This window comes from Sander vitreus, chromosome 15 (genome assembly GCF_031162955.1).
Source record: "Sander vitreus isolate 19-12246 chromosome 15, sanVit1, whole genome shotgun sequence".
Lineage (NCBI taxonomy): Eukaryota > Metazoa > Chordata > Actinopteri > Perciformes > Percidae > Sander > Sander vitreus.
This window is the reverse complement of record NC_135869.1, coordinates 6,743,856-6,763,994: the sequence shown is the minus strand read 5'-3', so window position 1 is coordinate 6,763,994 and position 20,139 is coordinate 6,743,856. Positions and strand designations below refer to the sequence as shown.

The 20,139-nt window shown below is 39.6% G+C and overlaps 1 protein-coding gene across 5 annotated transcripts in view; it reads right to left on the bottom strand.

Annotated features, from left to right (window-relative positions):
* pih1d1 (PIH1 domain containing 1) overlaps positions 1–19,589 on the bottom strand; it is a 45,456-nt gene extending 25,867 nt beyond the window's left edge. For 4 of the 5 annotated variants that reach the window (XM_078269570.1, XM_078269572.1, XM_078269574.1 and 1 more), the window contains exons 1-5: positions 19,371–19,398; positions 18,972–18,989; positions 18,369–18,490; positions 1,900–1,952; positions 743–849 (exon numbers count right to left, since the gene is read on the bottom strand). In XM_078269570.1, coding sequence (XP_078125696.1) covers positions 743–849; positions 1,900–1,952; positions 18,369–18,458 — 250 coding nt within the window. In that variant the 5' untranslated portion in view covers positions 18,459–18,490; positions 18,972–18,989; positions 19,371–19,398. Of the gene's footprint in view, positions 1–742; positions 850–1,899; positions 1,953–18,368; positions 18,491–18,971; positions 18,990–19,370; positions 19,399–19,450 lie in introns of those variants that run through there. The other variant, XM_078269571.1, reaches the window with a different exon arrangement.
* Between the last annotated feature and the right edge of the window lie 550 nt (positions 19,590–20,139).

Genomic DNA, 20,139 nt, shown 5'->3' with positions numbered 1-20,139 from the left:
AATATATATATATGTGTATATATATATGTATGTATATATATATGTGTGTATATATATATGTGTGTATATATATGTATATATATGTGTATATACATATACATATATATGTATATATACATATATACACATATATACATATACATACATATATACACATATACATACATATATACACATATATATATATATATATATATATATATATACACACACATATATATATATAATGTGTACACGAAAGGTTGAATAGATGCAGAATTTTCACTGAAAAAAAATTGTGTGCAGTACATACTAGAGATGTTCTGATATCGATGCCAGTATCGGAAAAGCCTTCCGATACTGCCTAAAATGCTGGTATCGGTAAGTACTGGAGTTTATGCACGAATCAAAACCATGTAGCCCAGAAGAAGTACTTTATTTATGTTCCTTTTCCGTTATGACTGACTGTCAAACTGGATAATAAAAGAAAGTTCTATGGCATTCATTGTTTGTGTTTGTTCATGTTTCACAAAGAGTTTAACCTGAGCCAGGTCAACATATCATATCACATCCATACAGGGATAGTAGTATACAGCTGTTAAAACATAATAAAATATGTGACTCACTGGTATCAGATCAGTAATCGGCATCGGGTGATACCCAAGTTCAGGTATCGGAATCAGGAAGCAAAAAAAAAATGGTATCAGACCATCTCTAGTATATACTGTGTGTGTGTGTGTGTGTGTGTGCGTGTGCGTTGTACCTGAGTGCTGCTGTTGTACTGGGCCACACTGTCCTCCTGGTGGATGATGAAAGGATGGAAGATGTCCAGATGGAAGAGTGAGGGATTGGCGATGGGAAGACTTCATCCTAAATTATTGCAATTTGACATTTAAAGCTTCAGTGAGTACCCAGATAGCAAAAACCATGCGGCCCCGAGCTTTTATAAGATCTGGGCAGGATCTGTGAATCGGACCTGGGCCAGTATCCTTCAGCAGCACTGGGCCAATGTTTTTATAGTCATTATACTAGAATGAATAGCTGTAGATGCGGGAGGGGCACGTAGATAATGCATTTCACTAGACCCCTGTTTGGCCTAAAGGTGGGCCAGATCGGGATCAGTTCTGTACTGGATTGGGCCCGGAGCCTCCATAATTTCCTGGGCCAGATCTGTTAAACGGACCCTTCTCAGTTGTAACTGAGAGTCGGTCTGGGCAGGCTTCATTCACAGCCCATTTCCAAAGAGGCTTCACCAACGGACGCCGCTCAAATGCCTCTGGACGCAATTGGATAGTCCTTCAACCAATCAGACCAACGATCTGGGTGACGTAGCAGCTAGAGCGGCATCAACAGCTTGCTGCGCTTTGGTGGCCGTCATGTTGAATGTAAACAAAAAGCTGCTTGCTGTCGCTGCGCTATCGTCATCCTGCAAAGCCCGCCTCAACGGTTGTGATTGGTGCATCGATTTGGAGAAATTGGAATTGGCTCTTGGCCAGACTGACTTGCAGAGCAAATCTCAAATTTGCCGGAAGTTCGTCAGGGTTTTCCCAGGCTAAAAGTATGTAGGAATCCTGGTGGTTTTAAAAGTATGGAATGATTTGAAGTAGAGTAAGATCTCTTACTGGAGCACAGTAAATGGGCTACATTTTCTCAAGCCTGAAAAGAGTATAAATGATCAGATTAATAAAACGATAGCTTAATAATTAAATTGGAATAATAATTCCAAATTGTATAAGAAACTTGAAATCACAACAGTTGCAATTTGGTTGCATTTCTTTTTGTTCTATTATGTGTTATTGGTTTTAGGCCTTTTACTGTTTATATGCTGCTCCCAAGTCATATTTCCCTGACAGGATTGAAGGGATGAAAGGAGGAGACACACGAGTGTGTTTATGTACGTGTGTGTCTTGTATGTCTCACCACTCGTAGCTTGATTTCAGCAATGAGGTACTCTGGGTCGCCAGCAGGGGACTCTACAAGCAAGGTCAGAAAAAGATTAAAAATAGACATGGATTAAAAAAAAAAAAAAAAAGAAGAAAGGGGCAAAGAACAACTGACAAAACATAGGGCTGACTCGTCTCCGATGTTTTTCATTTTGAACAAAGGCACTTTAGGGGTTTATCAGATTTAGGCTGACTGATGCCCCTTTGGTCCCGCCCCCTGGATCCAGCCATTGTTTGATGAGCTCCAGTTTATATATATATTATATATATATATATATGTTGTGCCATATTGTGGTTGTGGCTCTCTTTTTCTTCTCTTTGTCTCTTCCTCCTATTCCTGAGCCAGGCAAGCCATCGGTCCTGCTGCCACCAGAACTCTCCAAAGAGGAGCTGGTGGAGCTGCTCCAGTCAGATGTGTTTTTCAATCAGATTGCGAAGAACTGAGCTGTATGTGTTCTTGGGGTGAAGTTTCTTGCTTGTTGTCCTTGGCAGAATTGAACTCGTAAGGTTAAAAGCACAGAATAATGTTGACAGTTTGAAAGTTTGTTCTTGCTGGTATTGGGGGGGGGGGGGCACCACAGAGGTCGCATGCAGGGCTTCACTTTATAGATTGTTATTAACAAGCTCCAAACACACCGATTCATTTTTGTGTAGGCTACTTCAAAAGATACCACATGGTTTAGCTCCTCATAGTACAATAAGACAAACAAGATCATTAACGAGAGGAGCCGGTTATATATATATATATATATATATATATATATATACACACACACACACACACACAGGTGCTGGTCATATAATTAGAATATCATGAAAAAGTTGATTTATTTCATGTATAATGTATACATTCAGTCCACACAGACTGATACATTTCAAGTGTTTATTTCTTTTACTTTTGATGATTAGAACTGACAACTAATGAAAACCCCAAATTCAGTATCTCAGAAAATTAGAATATTGTGAAAAGGTTCAATATTGAAGACACCTGGTGCCACACTCTAATCAGCTGATTAACTCAAAACACCTGCAAAGGCCTTTAAATGGTCTCTCAGTCTAGTTCTGTAGGCTCCACAATCATGGGGAAGACTGCTGACTTGACAGCTGTCCAAAAGAGCGCTGTGTCTAAGCACATTAATAGAGAGGCGAAGGGAAGAAAAAGATGTGCTAGAAAAAAGTGTACAAGCAATAGGAATAACCGCACCCTGGAGAGGATTGTGAAACAAAGCCCATTCAAAAATGGGAGGGAGATTCACAAAGAGTGGACTACAGCTGGAGTCAGTGCTTCAAGAACCATCACGCACAGACGTATGAAAGACATGGGTTTCAGCTGTCCCATTCCTTGTATCAAGCCACTCCTGAACAAGACACAGCGTCAGAAGCGTCTCGCCTGGGCTAAAGACAAAAAGGACTGGACTGCTGCTGAGTGGTCCAAAGTTATGTTCTCTGATGAAAGTAAATGTTGCATTTCCTTTGGAAATCAAGGTCCCAGAGTCTGGAGGAAGAGAGGAGAGGCACAGAAGCCACGTTGCTTGAAGTCCAGTGTAAAGTTTCCACAGTCAGTGATGGTTTGGGGTGCCATGTCATCTGCTGGTGTTGGTCCACTGTGTTTTCTGAGGTCCAGGGTCAACGCAGCCGTCTACCAGGAAGTTTTAGAGCACTTCATGCTTCCTGCTGCTGACCAACTTTATGGAGATGCAGATTTCATTTTCCAACAGGACTTGGCACCTGCACACAGTGCCAAAGCTACCAGTACCTGGTTTAAGGACCATGGTATCCCTGTTCTTAATTGGCCAGCAAACTCGCCTGACCTTAACCCTATAGAAAATCTATGGGGTATTGTGAAGAGGATGATGCGATACGCCAGACCCAACAATGCAGAAGAGCTGAAGGCCACTATCAGAGCAACCTGGGCTCTCATAACACCTGAGCAGTGCCACAGACTGATCGACTCCATGCCACGCCGTATTGCTTCAGTAATTCGGGCAAAAAGAGCCCCAACTAAGTATTGAGTGCTGTACATGCTCATACTTTTCATGTTCATACTTTTCAGTTGGCCAACATTTCTAAAAATCCTGTTTTGTATTGGTTTAAGTAATATTCTAATTTTAATTTAACTTAATACTATATAGAGTTGGCAAATGCATGTGTGGGATTCTGAAACGCCCTTAAATTCGAGAATTGTTGTTTGTTTATTCAAAGTCAAAGACAGTCCAAAGTAGTGCTACTTTGCACATTTTTGTGCGTCTGAGGTGTATTTCACATTTTAGCTGCCAAAGCTCCGCTGCTTTCTTTGACCCTCTCTGTCTCTGGTCCTGCTCTGTGCTCAGTCAGTGTGCAGTGTGAGAGGGGAAGTAGCCAGTGGCTAGAGCGGCAAAAGCCAATGTGTGCTTCTTTTATCGATATATATTTAACAATATCTTTTGCATTTCTAATCCAAACAATACTTACTCGTGCCCGTAGCAAGACACCTGTCAAGTTTAAAATCCATCGGACTAACAGTTCGAGATTTATGCGCATAACAGACAGACGTTCCTGCAATTAATTTATTCATACATACATATATATATATATATATATATATATATATATAAACCGGCTCCTCTCGTTCTTGTTTGTCTTATTGTAACGGTATCTTTTGAAGTAGCCTATGAATCGGTGTGTTTGGAGCTTGTTAATAACAATCTATAAAGTGAAGCCCTGCATGCGACCTCTGTGGTGCCCCCCCCAATACCAGCAAGAACAAACTTTCAAACTGTCAACATTATTCTGTGCTTTTAACCTTACGAGTTCAATTCTGCCAAGGACAACAAGCAAGAAACTTCACCCCAAGAACACATACAGCTCAGTTCTTTGCATTCTGATTGAAAAACACATCTGACTGGAGCAGCTCCACCAGCTCCTCTCTGGAGAGTTCTGGTGGCAGCGGGACCGACAGCTTGCCTGGCTCAGGAATAGAAGAAAGAGAGAGAGAGAGAGAGAAAAGAGAGCCACAACCGCAATATTTTATGTCCCGGAGTAAACTGTAGCACTGTTTTCCAACATTACCAGATGGGGAAAAAAAACCTAAATGCCCGTTAATGTACTGATGATGTGGCAGGATGAACTAGAGGGAAAAATACACATTTCCATTGAATTGAGCCTCCACTGGAATCTGGACCAAAAAGTGATGCCAATAAGTTCCATTTAAACTCGCCTAATACAAGTGTTCTTTATTAAACTATACCAAGAACACTGTCACTCTGTTCTGGGGAACATCTGGAACAACTCTTGGATAAAGTGAAAAAGGATTTAAAAAAGATGAAGAGCTGGTTTGATGCAAATACACTAACACTGAACTTAAGTAATCTTAGGTAATAAGTAATCTTATGATAAATGACATTGAAATAGAGTGAAAGAACTCAAATTTTTGGGAGCAAAAATCTATGAAAGATTATGTTTGAAGCCACATATAAATTATATTAAGGCCAAAATATCCAAATCAATTGTAATACTGTATACATTACTGTATAAAACCAAATACCTATCAAATCAACGTTCATTATACACCTTGTACTGTTCCTTCATACTGCCATACAAATTGTAAATAAAACCACTTATAGAGCACCAACTAACCCACTCTTCATCAAACTAAAAGCATTTACAATTTTAAGATCTTGTTGACTTTGAAAATCCTGTACAAAGTAAACTATCAACAGCTATCTGACAGTATCCAAGGGTTGTTTCGAACAAAAGCTAAATATCACTGTATCACAACCAAAGAAGTTAATTTATGGAACAGTTGCAGTGAAGAGATGAAATCATGTACAACAATGAGCAACTTCTAGAGACTTTTTCAAATCCATATATTGAACAGGTACAAGAAGGACTCGAGGTGAGTGTATTGTGTACTGACTGTATTGTTCTTGGGGATATATATATATATATATATACATATATATATATAATCATATATATATGATATATATATATATATATGATATATATAGATATGATATATATATCTATATATATAGATATATATATATATAGATATATATATCGTATATAGATATATATATATATATATAGAGATATAGATATATATATATATAGAGATATATATATATAGAGATATATATATATAGAGATAGAGATATATATATATATAGAGATAGAGATATATATATATATAGAGATATATATATATGAGATATATATATATATGATATATATATATATATATATATATATATATATATATATATATATATATATATATATGAGAGATATATATATATATGAGATATATATATATATATATATATATATGAGATATATATATAGATATATATATATGTCTAGTTTAGATGGATTATTATTCCATTTGATTTAACTGACAGATGAAACATGGACACCGGTGAGTGATAGCTTGGGGAAAACATGTATGCATGTGTATATGTGCCTGTAATTAGTTATATATGCATGTATGTGTTTGATTACATACCACTGATAAATACATGTATAAATAAGTGAAGATTTAAATTGTTTGTATATACTGTAACTAAAGTAGAAAAAGGGGGTAGGACCTTTTCGAACATGGAAATCCTTTTTTGAATCATTAACAATCATTTTAAAAGATTTTTGCTAAGGATTTGTACTGAAATGTACATGTTCTTATTTATCTTTTACTTTTTTAACATGTTCAAAATAAACTTAAAAAAAACCTGGACTTCTATTAAAGGTACAATATGTAACATTTCTGCATTAAAATGTCTAAAAATGACCATACCTATGTTATATATTTTTTTGAGTTGTGTAGTTACACTATTCATTCAGTCGCCTGTCAGTGGCGTCATATAACCTTTCAACCTCTAGTTACTCGTAACTTCCATCAGAACACTGGCACCCAGATGATACGTTCCAGAGTAATTGTAAATCATACAATGTCACAGAAAAAAAATACTCGTAACCGTAACACTTCTTTTTCTGCCACAAGGCATCATTTTGTGATTACATGCCACTTTGCAACACAGTAATACAGAAGAGATCTTATTTATTGATACATATCAATATTGATCCAGCTTAGTTAGTACAATGTGCTGGTTGACAAGTAGCTAACGTTAATGCTAATGCTTGGTGGATAACATAGGGTTACAACATTGTTCAACACGCTCATAAAGTTATTAGTAGTATGATTGTTTTGACCACTGATAAAAGCAGCAATGGGCTAACCCACGAATGAGTTCACCAGGGCCCCGTTTCAGGAAGGAGGTTTAACAAACTCTGAGTCTAACCCTGAACTCTGAGTTGATTTAACCTGAGATTGAGATTAAAATCAAGTTCATAAGGTCACTTTATTTGCATTCATTTGATTCCCAATCAAGATACACTGGTAAGAATGGCTTTCCATTGTTAATATGTACTTAAAAACAGTTTTTTATTTTTCAGAATTTTAATCATGTGATAAAACATGCGATTAAGAAAATGTAATTGTTTAACAGCCCTATATTTAATAAATATAGCCTAATATTACTGGTGAAATGGTATTGAACCTATAATCTATTTCATTTAGGTGCAATACTGCGGGCAAAAAAGTACTACGCCTACTAATCCCATTCTGAGGCTGCAGCACCATCATTAACAGAATTATAATTCATAATCTTTTATTTCAAAGGGTTTAAATCATTCACCTGCAATACTGTGGAACTCCTTTTTTTAAATGGCTCTTAATGGTTTGTGTCCAGGGAACACTACAAAAACGTTTAAAACACGTTTCAGAGCGAGTCACACTCTTCCGATGGCGCTACAGTGGCTTTACTAAAATGCTCCGCATCACCAATGTTGTAAAGAAAACTGCCGTTTTCAAAAAAAATTAATGTGACACAAATAATCTGCTGGGATGTAGAGCATGCCCAAGATGGGTGACGTTAGTGATATGAGGACGGATAAGGTTATGTAGCCTATATAGGCTTAGTTACATCTACGTTAGCGCTACTGGTGTTTGCGCCGAAAATCTCCTCCCTGCCAAATTTCTCCCCCCTTTGCGTTTAACTGTCTTTACAGTTAGCTAAATCAACCCGACAAAAGGTGGGTTAAGCACCAAAACGAATAGTTAAGATTACAGAAAGGGGGGAGATCATTTCAGGCAGCTTGGAGATGTTCTACTGCTGCACAACGGCCATCAAACGTCCTCGCCGTCCCGGAGATTCCCCCGGCAATCCCCACCCACACCCGCAGTGTTGCCAACTAGAGGGTGACACGGGAATCAATTGTCGCTCCCATCCCATCCCGAGCCCACAAAAATACTCCCGTCACATCAGAGTTATCAGACTCTGTGTGTGTGTGTGTGTGTGTGTGTGTGTGTGTGTGTGTGTATGCGCATGCGCACACAGCTGCAGCAATGGCCCGAGGGAGCGAGAGCAGCTCCTCTGCTCTGCTACGCTGAAGACAGCAGAGCCGTTTGTCTCTCACTGCTGGGTGGGTTAGGGTTAGGTGGTGAGAATTTTTCGGGTCACGGTATTCCCAATCAACAAACGTATTGTGAGTTGTAAGTGGTTCTCTATTCTAAAACGAAATGCCTCGCAATCTTTGGGCGCACTCACCGCATTGCAGCATCATTTTTTTTATTTAATCTCTCCCGTTAATTTCTATGCTTTATCCGTCCCGAACACGTTACCGACAGTGAAATTGACTCTCGTACCGCGGAACTCCCGCGGGAATCACGTGACCCGTGGGAGTCCTGAAACATTGTCACTCTCTATTGCCAACTCTTTTCCAATGAAAGTAGCTAGCACCAGCTCCAAAAGTTGCTAAAAGTAGCTAGATGACGTCATATGCTCATTTGCATATTTGTGTAGTCATTACGCAATCATTTGCTCGCTGGACAATACTGGCGACTTTTCTACAGAGGTCGCCAGATTTGTCGCTAGTCGCTTTTGTGAAAAAAAGTAAGCTAAGGGTGGTCTGAAAAGTCGCTAAATCTAGCGACAAAGTCGCTAAGTTGGCAACACTTCTCAGCCTTGTTGAGTAGCTATCTAGCGTTACAACAAACCCCATCCGCCCGGTGTTGAAACCACCAAAAGGTGAAATTGACGTGAAATATATTGTGATAGTGTGGTTTTAGCTACTGGCTAATGTTAGCTTGCTGGCTCACTAGCTAACTGGTCAGCTACCAATACAGATTGAATCAAGAAAAACGTAATTATGTTGGGGAAAATGCAGCCATTTTATTAGAATTACATTAATAAACGTTACTAAACGTAACGTGAATAAACTTGAATGCATTCTAACCAGCGATGGTGTTCAACAATAAAAACTACAACTCCCATAATTCCATGCAACTTCCCAACCTCATCAAAAGTTAGTGTTTACAATTCATTGTTTTGGTTGAGAGACCCCTAGCGGCAGAAAGTTACATATTGTACATTTAAGTTGAGTTTGTTTACTTGACAGTAACATTTACTGTTATAAAAGCAGTGAGGTTTCGTTCATTCGTTATAAATAGGCAGCGAAATTGGGTTAGAATGTTGTTTTCTTTCTTATTGTGACACGGTCTACAAAAGTTCACTAGAACAGGTTTTATGTATATGCCAATAAACCAGAGCACGTTTTTCTCCCCTCCCAGAATGGTGTGTGAATTAGCCAGACCCTCCTCCACAGCACTGTGGAGGAAGGTCTGGCAAAGCGAGACTAGCTAATAACTGATTTTGTATTTTTATAAATTAAACTAACCAGCATGAACTCTGCATTTACCAGCTGCAACATGAAAGTGATGAACAAATGAATGCATCAAAGATTTCAACACAATAATATATATTATTTTGCTGAACGAGTACTACTCTTAGGACGTTAAAGCTATAGTGGGTAGTTTCTGTCCCAATGAGAAATTTTGAGTAATGACAACAAAACAGTCGGCGCATCCAAATGATCCAAGCCTTAGGTGATCGCACACCACCCCCACCCCTCCTCCACACAGTTGCTAGTAGCCAAGGAGGATTAAAAAAACATGATGAACTCTTCAGAAGAGGAAATCTCACTTGAGTTTCTGTGTGTGAATGTCGCCGGACGATACCATTTAGTAAACATAGCCATACTAAGAAATGCAGTTCACCAATCCTAGGATAAATGCGTTTAGAGGAGTCCCTTAAAGCTGCACCAGTTATTATTTTTACATCCCCAATTGATCAAATGACATGAAATGTAAATTTATGACCACCAATGTATGACCACCAAACAAGCAGTATGCGATTAGAATGACTTTACTTGTTGAGAGATGTCATGCTTTATACACATATTTAAAGCTGTGTGGAATGTCTTTTTCCTGTCTCATTTTTCTACAAAGCAAAATGTATGCTATCATAATATTTTGAAGCTATAATGACATAATAATTCTACACACAAAACTTATAACCACAAGTAAGACAGCATTTTCTTAATTTTGACAAAATACATACATTTAAAAAAAAGAAAAGAAAAAATACCACAAGAGTTAAATAATACATTCAGAGATCAGGCATAGCTTTTATTATTCACAACATGATGGAGCACACTATTTGGTTTGGAAATATGCTGCCAAAATGTAAAATCAGATTTTACCTAGAGGCTCCAGCCACTGAGATTCATCTAAACCAATAAGATCTTTGCTGCCTCCTGGGCAGCTGTGCCTCCTCCACTTTCTCATACTTCAGCCTGTACATACATTTTCAACACTATGTATATTAAAGCTATAGTGAGTAGTTTCTGTATCCCCCATGAGAAATTCTAAGTAATGGCATTAACACTGTCGGCACGTCCACATGATACAAACCTTCCATGACCGTGCACCCACCCCCCCACACAGTTGCTAGTAGCCGAGGAGGACACAGAGGTTTAAAAAAAAACATGATGGACTCTTCAGAAGAGGTAATTATCTTCACTCGAGTTTAGGGATGCACCGAATCCAGATTTTTGGTGTTCGGCCGAATACCGAATCCACTGGTTAAGATTCTGCCGAATCCGAAACCGAATACCGAATCCTACTACCATCCTCAGTCCATTAACACAGTAAACACATTAATGAAGTAAACAACGTCCACAGCAGTGTATTTTTCATTTTATTTACCAGAAGTTTCTGCATTTTGGCTAGAGTTTAGATTCTCTGCCTGAGCGCAAACTTCCCCACGGGTCGGGTTGATATTTCCCGATACTATCCTCGGGCCGGGCCGGGCCCTTGATCAAGCATTTGTGTTTTTTTAATCATTACTTTATTAGCCTAATTGGGTGGGGAGAAAGCTATGCCATAATCAGAAATATTATATAGACCCTTTGCATTATGAACTCCATGACGGACGGCGGAAGAGCTATGCTGTAGATGGACGGCAAGCTAAACGCGTACGTTTTCGTTCGTGTTTGTGTTCTCACATTCACAATCTGCAGAGTAATCCTCACCAACACACGCATGTGTATGTATTGCCTTTCTGTTTTAAATGAGTGATAAATAAAATTATCCTCAACCAGCTAGCTAGCTGCCGTGCTAACCAGCTGTTCCTGCTAACAGGTCCAACCCGATGATGACCCACATAACTAACATTGGTTATTCACTGACTTAGCTAGCTACATATCCAAAAAAGAAAACTGTTCCCTTGATCATTTAACTTAAACATACCAACAATATTGGTTAAATTAAAGATGACATGTCACGGAAACTAGCTTCAAAAAGGCCAAAAAAACTAGTTAAATGCGGGTCTGCGGAGCTCCTACCCGGCTAGCTGACGAGCTAGCTGCAGCTAGCTTTGGACCGCTCGCTAGCTGCTGCCCATCGCGTCGTAATATCCACCGGTCAAATCTTAACATAGGCTACACAGCGAATATAATCACAGATAAGAAGATGGCTAGATGTTACAATTATGTGTGGTTACTACTGATCATAGACACTCCGTGATTTACTGCATGGATTAACGTGTGATAGATAATTAATGACTGCACTTCCCAGAGTTGGGATGTGTTCAGGCATCCATTAGAAAGTTGCATTGGCATACCCAGTGAACAACGGTATGTGGATAGCCACGACCGACCATGTCCTCTAAAAACATGGGCTACGTGTTATATAAATCTTTACTTAAGTAAAGAATAGATGTTAATACAAAATAAACCCTAGATTGAGGTCTTATCTTTTCATTATGAGACGTCCCCCCGCCGTTAGCGTAGCATCGCGTACCTGTAACCCAGCCAGCTACAAAGAACTGGTAAGCATCCAGACTTTTAAAAGCTTTGAGATCAGCACCAGTATGGGGATACCCAGTTTACCAAATAGTGGTACAGATCATGTGGACTGAAGTCGGGCAGACTCGCGATTTAATGAGGTCCGTGAAAACGGAGGGAGGAAGAATTAAGGGTCGGTATCCAATCCTGCTATCTCCAACTTCTCCAAATACTGCTCTTTGTGAGCACCTACCAGATGCCCTACCTTGACCGATAACGGCACGACAACTTCTTGTTCAATAGAAGAAGTCATAAAGCCATAAATACAGTTTATTTAGTGTTATGTATTTCAAACTGATTGAAACTATGAAACTTTCCGCTCATCTACTACACTATTTAGCTTGTTATTGCCGGTGATTTCACCGTCCATCATGGCGTCGTCACGTGGTCGTGGTCACGTGTTTGCAAAGGGTCTATTGCGTATATTTTTAGGCCTAAGTAACAAAGTTACATGTGCAACTTTACTTGTGCAACTTTGTGTACAAAGTTGCACAAGTTAGGTTACAAAATGCAACATGTGTCATGCGCAGCGTCTCCTCCACTTGCACGCATCACTCCGGGCCTGCAGTGCTGTATTGTGTAGCTTAAGTGCAACATGGAGCTTGAAGATGTAAAGAAAAAAAGAAAAACAGCTAGAAGAATTAACTTTGAGCAAGTTTGGAGGAAAGTCAGAGGTATGGAACCATTTTAAAGCTCAAAGTTGTGGGCAGTGACAACATACAGTATGTGTTGGCTTTGTCGAGTGCATTAAGTAGTAAGTACGTAGCAAGTAAGTACATGAAGCATGCGTGCCATGGCAGAAAAGATTAAAGTCAGCCTTCAATGTCCTCTTTTGTTACTTTTACAAGCATACCCCTGAGGGCAAGGCAAGCCCTCACAGAGAAATGCATTGAGTTTTGTTGCATTATTCATTAAGATAATTCTAAATAGTTCAAACAACTCAGAATTGTAGTTGAAAATGTCAGTTATAACGACCCAAGTATAAAAAAATTGTCAGGTTTAAATCAGGCTCATAATTACAGTTAATGTGTCGGGCCGGGCCGGGCTCAGACACAACGTGCACGGGGTCGGGTAGGGTCGGGCTTGATTTTTTGGGCCCGATCTAAGCTTTAATTTTGGCTGCTGTCTGTAGATTCCTTCATGCACAACTCTTATTCTTTTGGATGTTTCATATGCACATTTTTTAACAGCGGCAATGTTGTGTAGTGTTTAGTGTCCTTGCCACCACGAGAAAATCGGCATTGCAAATTGAACATGTAGCTCGACTTGAATCGCCTTCTTTTGAGTGAAAGTACTGCCAAACACGTTTTATGCTCACAAGTTCCATTTTCACTTTCTTACAGCCTACTGCATTGAACGGTCCACCTACGTAAACACCTTACCGTAATCAACGGCGGCGTCATTACGTCGACCAGCGTAGGACATGTAGTGCAAGCGTAGGGTTCGGTGGAAAAAAATTCTAAGGTTCGGCAGAAACCGAACCCCGTCAAAAATCCCAATATTTGGCAGAATCCGAAGCCGAATCCTGGATTCAGTGCATCCCTGCTCAAGTTTCTGCGGGGGAAAGTCACCGGACGACACAATCTTCTGAACATAGCCATACTGAGAAATACAGAGAGAGTTGTGTGGAGCTGATAGTCTAAATTAGCTTTGTAGCAAAACATTTGGCAATGGCTTGAATATAATGGACGTTCATTAATATCAAAACGTTACGCACTAAAGCTTTAAAGGTCCCATATCATGCCCATTTTCAGGTTCATACATGTTTTTTGAGTTTCTACTAGAACATTTTTACATGTTTTACTGTTAAAAAAAACATTACTACTGTAATATTCTGTCTGAATATACCTGTATTCACCCTCTGTTTAAAACGCTCCGTGCCTGGCTTTAGATCATCTAGGCAGCTGAAAAAAAGTTGTCTCATATGTAGTCTTACTGTTTATCACTGTTAATAACGTTAGTGACATCATCGGATTACATGCGAGTGAATATTAATTAGCCATATGCATATACACTGTTTAACCCAACAAACCCACAAAATCCAAGCTGTAGGACTTAAACTTAAGTTTTGGCCGACGATGCCCCAACAAAACTTTTTGTTCCATCTTGCCTTTCAGGGCTTCTGTAGAACTGTAAGTACAACATTATTATATTATCATTATTCTTATTCTTTGGAACATGACTAGCATTTCAACTTTACCTACATCACAATGAAACTCAATACATACAATGCACAAAAAATACTGAGTTACCAAAATATTCCAGTGCTTTTTTTGGGATCTGATGCCCAGAGAACTTTATTGTGACTATTATTGCCACTGTTCATCACACCCCCAACCGGCACCATCAGACACTGCCTACCAAGAGCCTGGCATTCATGCATGCTCTTGGGGGAATCACTGGAATTGTTGGGTCCTTGTAAATTATAGAGTGTGGTCTAGACCTACTCTATCTGTAAAGTGTCCTGAGATAATTCCTGTTATGATTTGACACTATAAATAAAATTGAATTGAATTTATCTAATGCCCAGAGAACTTTATCTTCTGCGAAACTAAACCTGGCAACATTTCCAACCCACTTTTGGAAACGTACTAGCAAAAAGCTACAAACTCCAATGGGCCAGTCAGGTTTTAGCTGTCCCGGTTTGAAAATGACATTGTTGCCTGTGTATTTTTTTTCAAGCATCAAACACAAACGCGTAACTCCAGTGGTATTAGGTTCCCCGGCTGGTGTTGCTGCCAACAAACATCCGTACACACCTGTGAGAGTGCCGCCAACTTTGCTGTAGCTGTGACACCGTTCTAATGACCTGTCTATCAAACTGAAGCACAACAAAAACAAACTGTCTGATAGGGATGATAGAGCTAATGCTCCTGGGATCCAGCTGCATTGTTACATTTCATAGCTGCGCTGCATTAAAAATGTACAGAGGCGATGTTGTGAGCAGGGCCCTTAAAGCTGCGTTCTCTCTTCAGCAGCAGCAGAATTCCCAGTTGAATGTGTGAGGACGGAGTGATACTCAGGGGGCTGTGAGACAAAGAGAGACTGACAAAGAGAGAGAGAGATAAGTGTCTGTTTATTAACAAGACAAAACAATCTACAGACATGTTAGCAGTTCTGTGAGTCTGGACTTGTGTTTTGAGTGAAATGCTAACATCAGCATCCTAACATTGCCACAGTGCTGTGTAGCAGCCATAGAATGTAAAAATACTGAACGGAGTTCCGGGTCTGAAATTGAAGTCAATGCGGAAGTGCCTTAAACCTGCATTCTATCTAATTTCCAGCAGGGGGCGACTCCACTTGTAGCAAAAGTAGTCACAGCACAGTCCAGTCACAGAAAATCACCCTACTTCGCACTTGATTTATTAGCTCAAAAAACATTTTCATGAGGAGTTTATGGTCTCAATCGCTAGTTTCAAGTCTTCTTCAATACAGCGGGATGTTCATTTTGTAAATTATGATCTCATTTATTTTAAAAGAAGACGATAAAGCAGGGAATGCTTTAGGGAGTGGCAACATGCCAACCTGTCAATTAGGACAGAGACTTAGCGATGCTAACCATGGCACTGTGTACATTAATTAAAATTAAACTTGTTTTTGGGTGTTGTCCATGTTTTCATCTTAAACTTTGACCCTCTCACTGTGGGTTTTCACTTTATCAAAGTTAATTTGAACATTTGGTCGCCTAAATATGTCTTGTTCAGCGTTCTGCCAACCAAGCTAGCTAGCTCCTGCTAGCGTTAGCTGGTAACTTAAGGGAAAGTTTGCCGATTTTCTGTACTGTCGTACATGCAGGTGAATGGTGCCAGAGGATGGAGGTCAGAGTTTACGCGCAGGTAGTTCTCCACTGGATGACTCGTTTCAGAAGGGCTCTTTTGCAATGCCATTGCAACCCAACACTTTCTCACACCCATCTTGTAAAATATGGATGCTTGGTCAGGTGCCTTTGTCGTTCTTATTAACGCTAAAAGTCTCCTTTAGCGCTTTAAGTAAACACGCTTGGTCGGGACTATTGCCGTCCCTTTAGAGCCGTCCCTTTAGCGCTTTAAGTAAACACGCTTGGTCGGGACTATTGCCGTCCCTTTTGACGCAGTTATGTTAAGGAAAAGGTCGTGGGTGGGCTTACGGTTCCGTGACACGCGGGAACTACGGGATGGTTGGGTTTAGGAAAGGGTCATGGGTGGGCGTACGGTTCCATTACACGCAACCCTTGCTCTCCTGGGTGAAAGTCCTATGTTTGACCCATCCACCACCCCAACCATCCTCCTTAGGCGGAAATTTGCCCTTACATACTACTCACTAAATCCTATCTAACTGCTGCTCTCCCCGGTGCGTTACAAACGCTGAAAGACGCCTTTTTCGTTGCATCAGACGCTGACAGCCACTGTCCACATGTCCTTAGTTTATGAGTTCGGAATGAGAACGGGTTGTGCAACCATAAACAACACTGGCTTGGCCACGTCAACCTCCCCAGCTCAACGCTCTCCAGCTCAATGCTCTCGTCAAAAATCATCATGCCCGGTTTTCCCAAAAACATGGCAGCGGCCATATTGCCAAACTTGAGGCTTCAAAACTGCAGTCCACAAACCAATGGGTGACGTCACGGATGCTACGTCCATTATTTTTGCAGTCTATGGTTGCAGTAAATAGCGTTTTCACCACCTTAGTGTCACATGTTAGCATGCTAACACCTGCTAATTAGCAATAACAATTTGTGGCAATCCATCAGACAATTTTTAACGGGGACCATTAATGTTCGTAACAATTTTTGTGCCAATCCAGCCATAACATGTAGAAAACATCAACCGTGGAGGAAATTCGAACTAAATCGATGAGGTGTTTAGATTGTAACATGAAATGTGGACTGTGGACTCCCTTTTCTGTCTCTTAATAATTAATGGCTGGTAATGTGAGTTTGTGATTATGTTTTTCACCTGGCCCAGTGTCAAAGGTGTTTAAACAACAGCCCCAGATAGTTTCCTCTCTAGATCAATCTCCCTAAACGTTCCCGTTTCAGGATCAAAACATTCAAATGCTGATCCATAAATCATCCATTAGAATAGCATGAATAAAATAGCATAGTTGAGCAAAAGTAAGTCTAGTATATAACAACAACATTACTAAAGGGCCTAGTAAGAAGCTCTGGAAAAACAAAGTGTGTGAGTCTGGTTAGAAAAGCGAATACACAGCATATCTTTTTTAACCATAACTGAAAAATATCTCCTCGTCTCCTGGCAAGTTTTCATTCGACCCATGGGTTGAGTTCTGAAGAAAAAAAATAAAATAAAAAAATGCTGCAATATTGTGACGAGCCCTGCAGTGTTTATGTGATTCACCTGTGTCTCTGCTGACTCTGCAGGGGCTCGTTAGGGTAACCTGGAACACCTGAGTGTTCCCAGTTAGAGGAAAATGTATTTTCGTAACTATACGTTTATTTGACGTTTTGTATTGGCCTGGCGTTGAGCTTCGGGGTCCCCCCCACTCCCCCGGTTCATGTGAAATGACATCACGTAGTACGCGAGGGTCACCGGGGTGGGAGGGGGTGGGGGGTCCCCGAAGCTCAACGCCAGGCCAATACAAAATGTCAAATAAACTGGACGGGTCCCGGTGACCCGAAGGACAACACAAGGGCTAACAGTTTAAGCAGACTTATTGGGTCTATGCAGACAGTCTCAGACAGTCTTGTGTGTGAATGACTTCTCGGCTTTTGTTTAGTCTGTTGCTTTCTGTAACATTGTTATAAAACCCTGGCCAGAAAACGCCTTCTGGTCAGAGAGAATCCTACAGCTTCTTGTGAGCTTCTGTCTCCACTGTACATGCAGTATGCTTCTACCGAGATCTATTCATGTCTGCGATTGGCTGTCTAACGTCACACGTTGTAGAGGCAGGCAAGAAAAACAACCCTTAAGAAAGCTGAAAAATAAAGATTTGTGCCGTAATGTGTAATGTTGCAATTTCTTTTTGTTTTATAAAATTGGTATAGAAAAAAAGTATTGTTTAAGAACTGGTATTAAAGTCACGGTATTGGTATCAGTACTAGTATTGAATATTTATATAATATAATATTATAATATATATATATATATATATATATATATATATATATATATATATATATATATATATATATATATATATATTATAATACCCAGCCCTACTCCTTATGTGAGGCTGTTAAACAGGTTGCTGCCTATTTGGACTATCACATTCAAAACACAAACTCACCTCCACCCACTGATTCCTGTTTCGCTGCGACTGGCGGCGCATGTAACAGTAAACAACCAGTGGCAGGACCACATTGCAGATCAGAGACATCGTTAACAACAGATTCAGGATTACGGTGTTTGCTTAAGGAGAGAGCAGAGACAACTTCCATTAGTGTTACCAAACAAAACACAGATCAGAAATTGTTGCATGCAATGTGCAAACAGAACCATGAGTGAATGACTTGAGTGATTTTGTATTCATTTTCACGTTTGGTCATTTACATGATCCATACCTCATGGTGTTATTCTGTCACGTTAACTAACACTAGACCAAACGCTCCGTCATGTTGACCCACCAACATCTAACAGCATCATACATAAATAACCTGTAGAAATCGCTGGATGACCGGGTCGGTAGCTTCTGTCTTTGGCTGCACACCTCTGTGGCCGTTTACTCACACACAAAATCAAAAACCCAGAAATGTTGATTTACCCAAACCACTCATTTGGTGTGATTTAATTCAACTAATCAGATTACTGCTGCTTCCAGAGCAGCTCTGCCTCTCTGTAACATTTATATCAACCCAAATCTGCAAATTATAATGATGAGAAAAAAAATAACCTTTGTTGTCTTCAGTGTCTACGGAAAGAAAGGGAAAAAAAAAAAAATCATTACAATTGCAAACTTACAGACACACACTTTCTTCAGCTTAACTAATAAGAACTATACCAATCAGAGGGTGTCCGCTGTTTGTTTATTTACCTCTCAGCAAATAAAAATTAAGAAAGGCAGGAAAAATAAGTTATATCCAAATATGGGTGTGGGTGTTCTTCTAGTAAAGGAGCAAACTAAGAACATTACATTTTTCACTCTTTGAAAATAATCACATAGGTTTGCACATTGGTCAGACGAATCATGCAGTTTGCACATGCACATGTTACAGATTTAAAATGCGTCAGCCTCTCTGACACATTTGTATCTACCCACATATACAAATTTGAATTAAGGTGAAAAGCTTACAGGGTTGAGTGTTGAATAGACTGTTAAGGTAGCCTAGGGAAAGTAAAAAAAAAAGTATGTCAGTATAATTGCAAACTTACAGTGGGATGTCCCAACCTACTATAAAAGGCAGCGCCCATGCAGCTTCAATGATTGTTGATCTTGTTTTGACCACTGGAAAACCATGGATTCATACATGCTCACAGCTTCAGATGCAGCACATGTACATACAGTAGTGCCCAAATAAATCTTAATGGTTTTGTGACTGTCTTTCCGATTATCTCAAATCAACATGCTGAAACGCAGAAACATGCAGGGCTGTAAATGTTTCTTTGTTGTAAGAGACAACACTTAAAAACCGGTTGGTTGGCTTGCTCATCTCATTGGAAAGGTGGATGAGTTAATACTAAATAGAGTTTTATGGTCAGCTGCAAATGAACCCTTGTGCATCAGTAGGGTCATTTTTGGCTTTTTAATTTTAGGGTAACTTTATTTTTATTTTTTCAACCTGGACCCTATTTTCCTATGTTTTTGTGTTCGAGTGACTGATGGGCACAACAACAATGAGCAGTTGCGCACCTTCAATTTACGTCCACGAAAAAGTGCTTGTTTTGCCACTGACAGGCTCAGATTATTGTGTCTGACAACATTTTGGAAAGGATTGCTACAGAAGTCGACCTTTTTGTTAAAGAGTAAGATCCTTTTTGTTTAAATATGAAACATCCGCAAAATCGCTATCGCCAAACCCACCAGACTCAATCTAAAAAAAAATAGTAATTTTATCATTGTA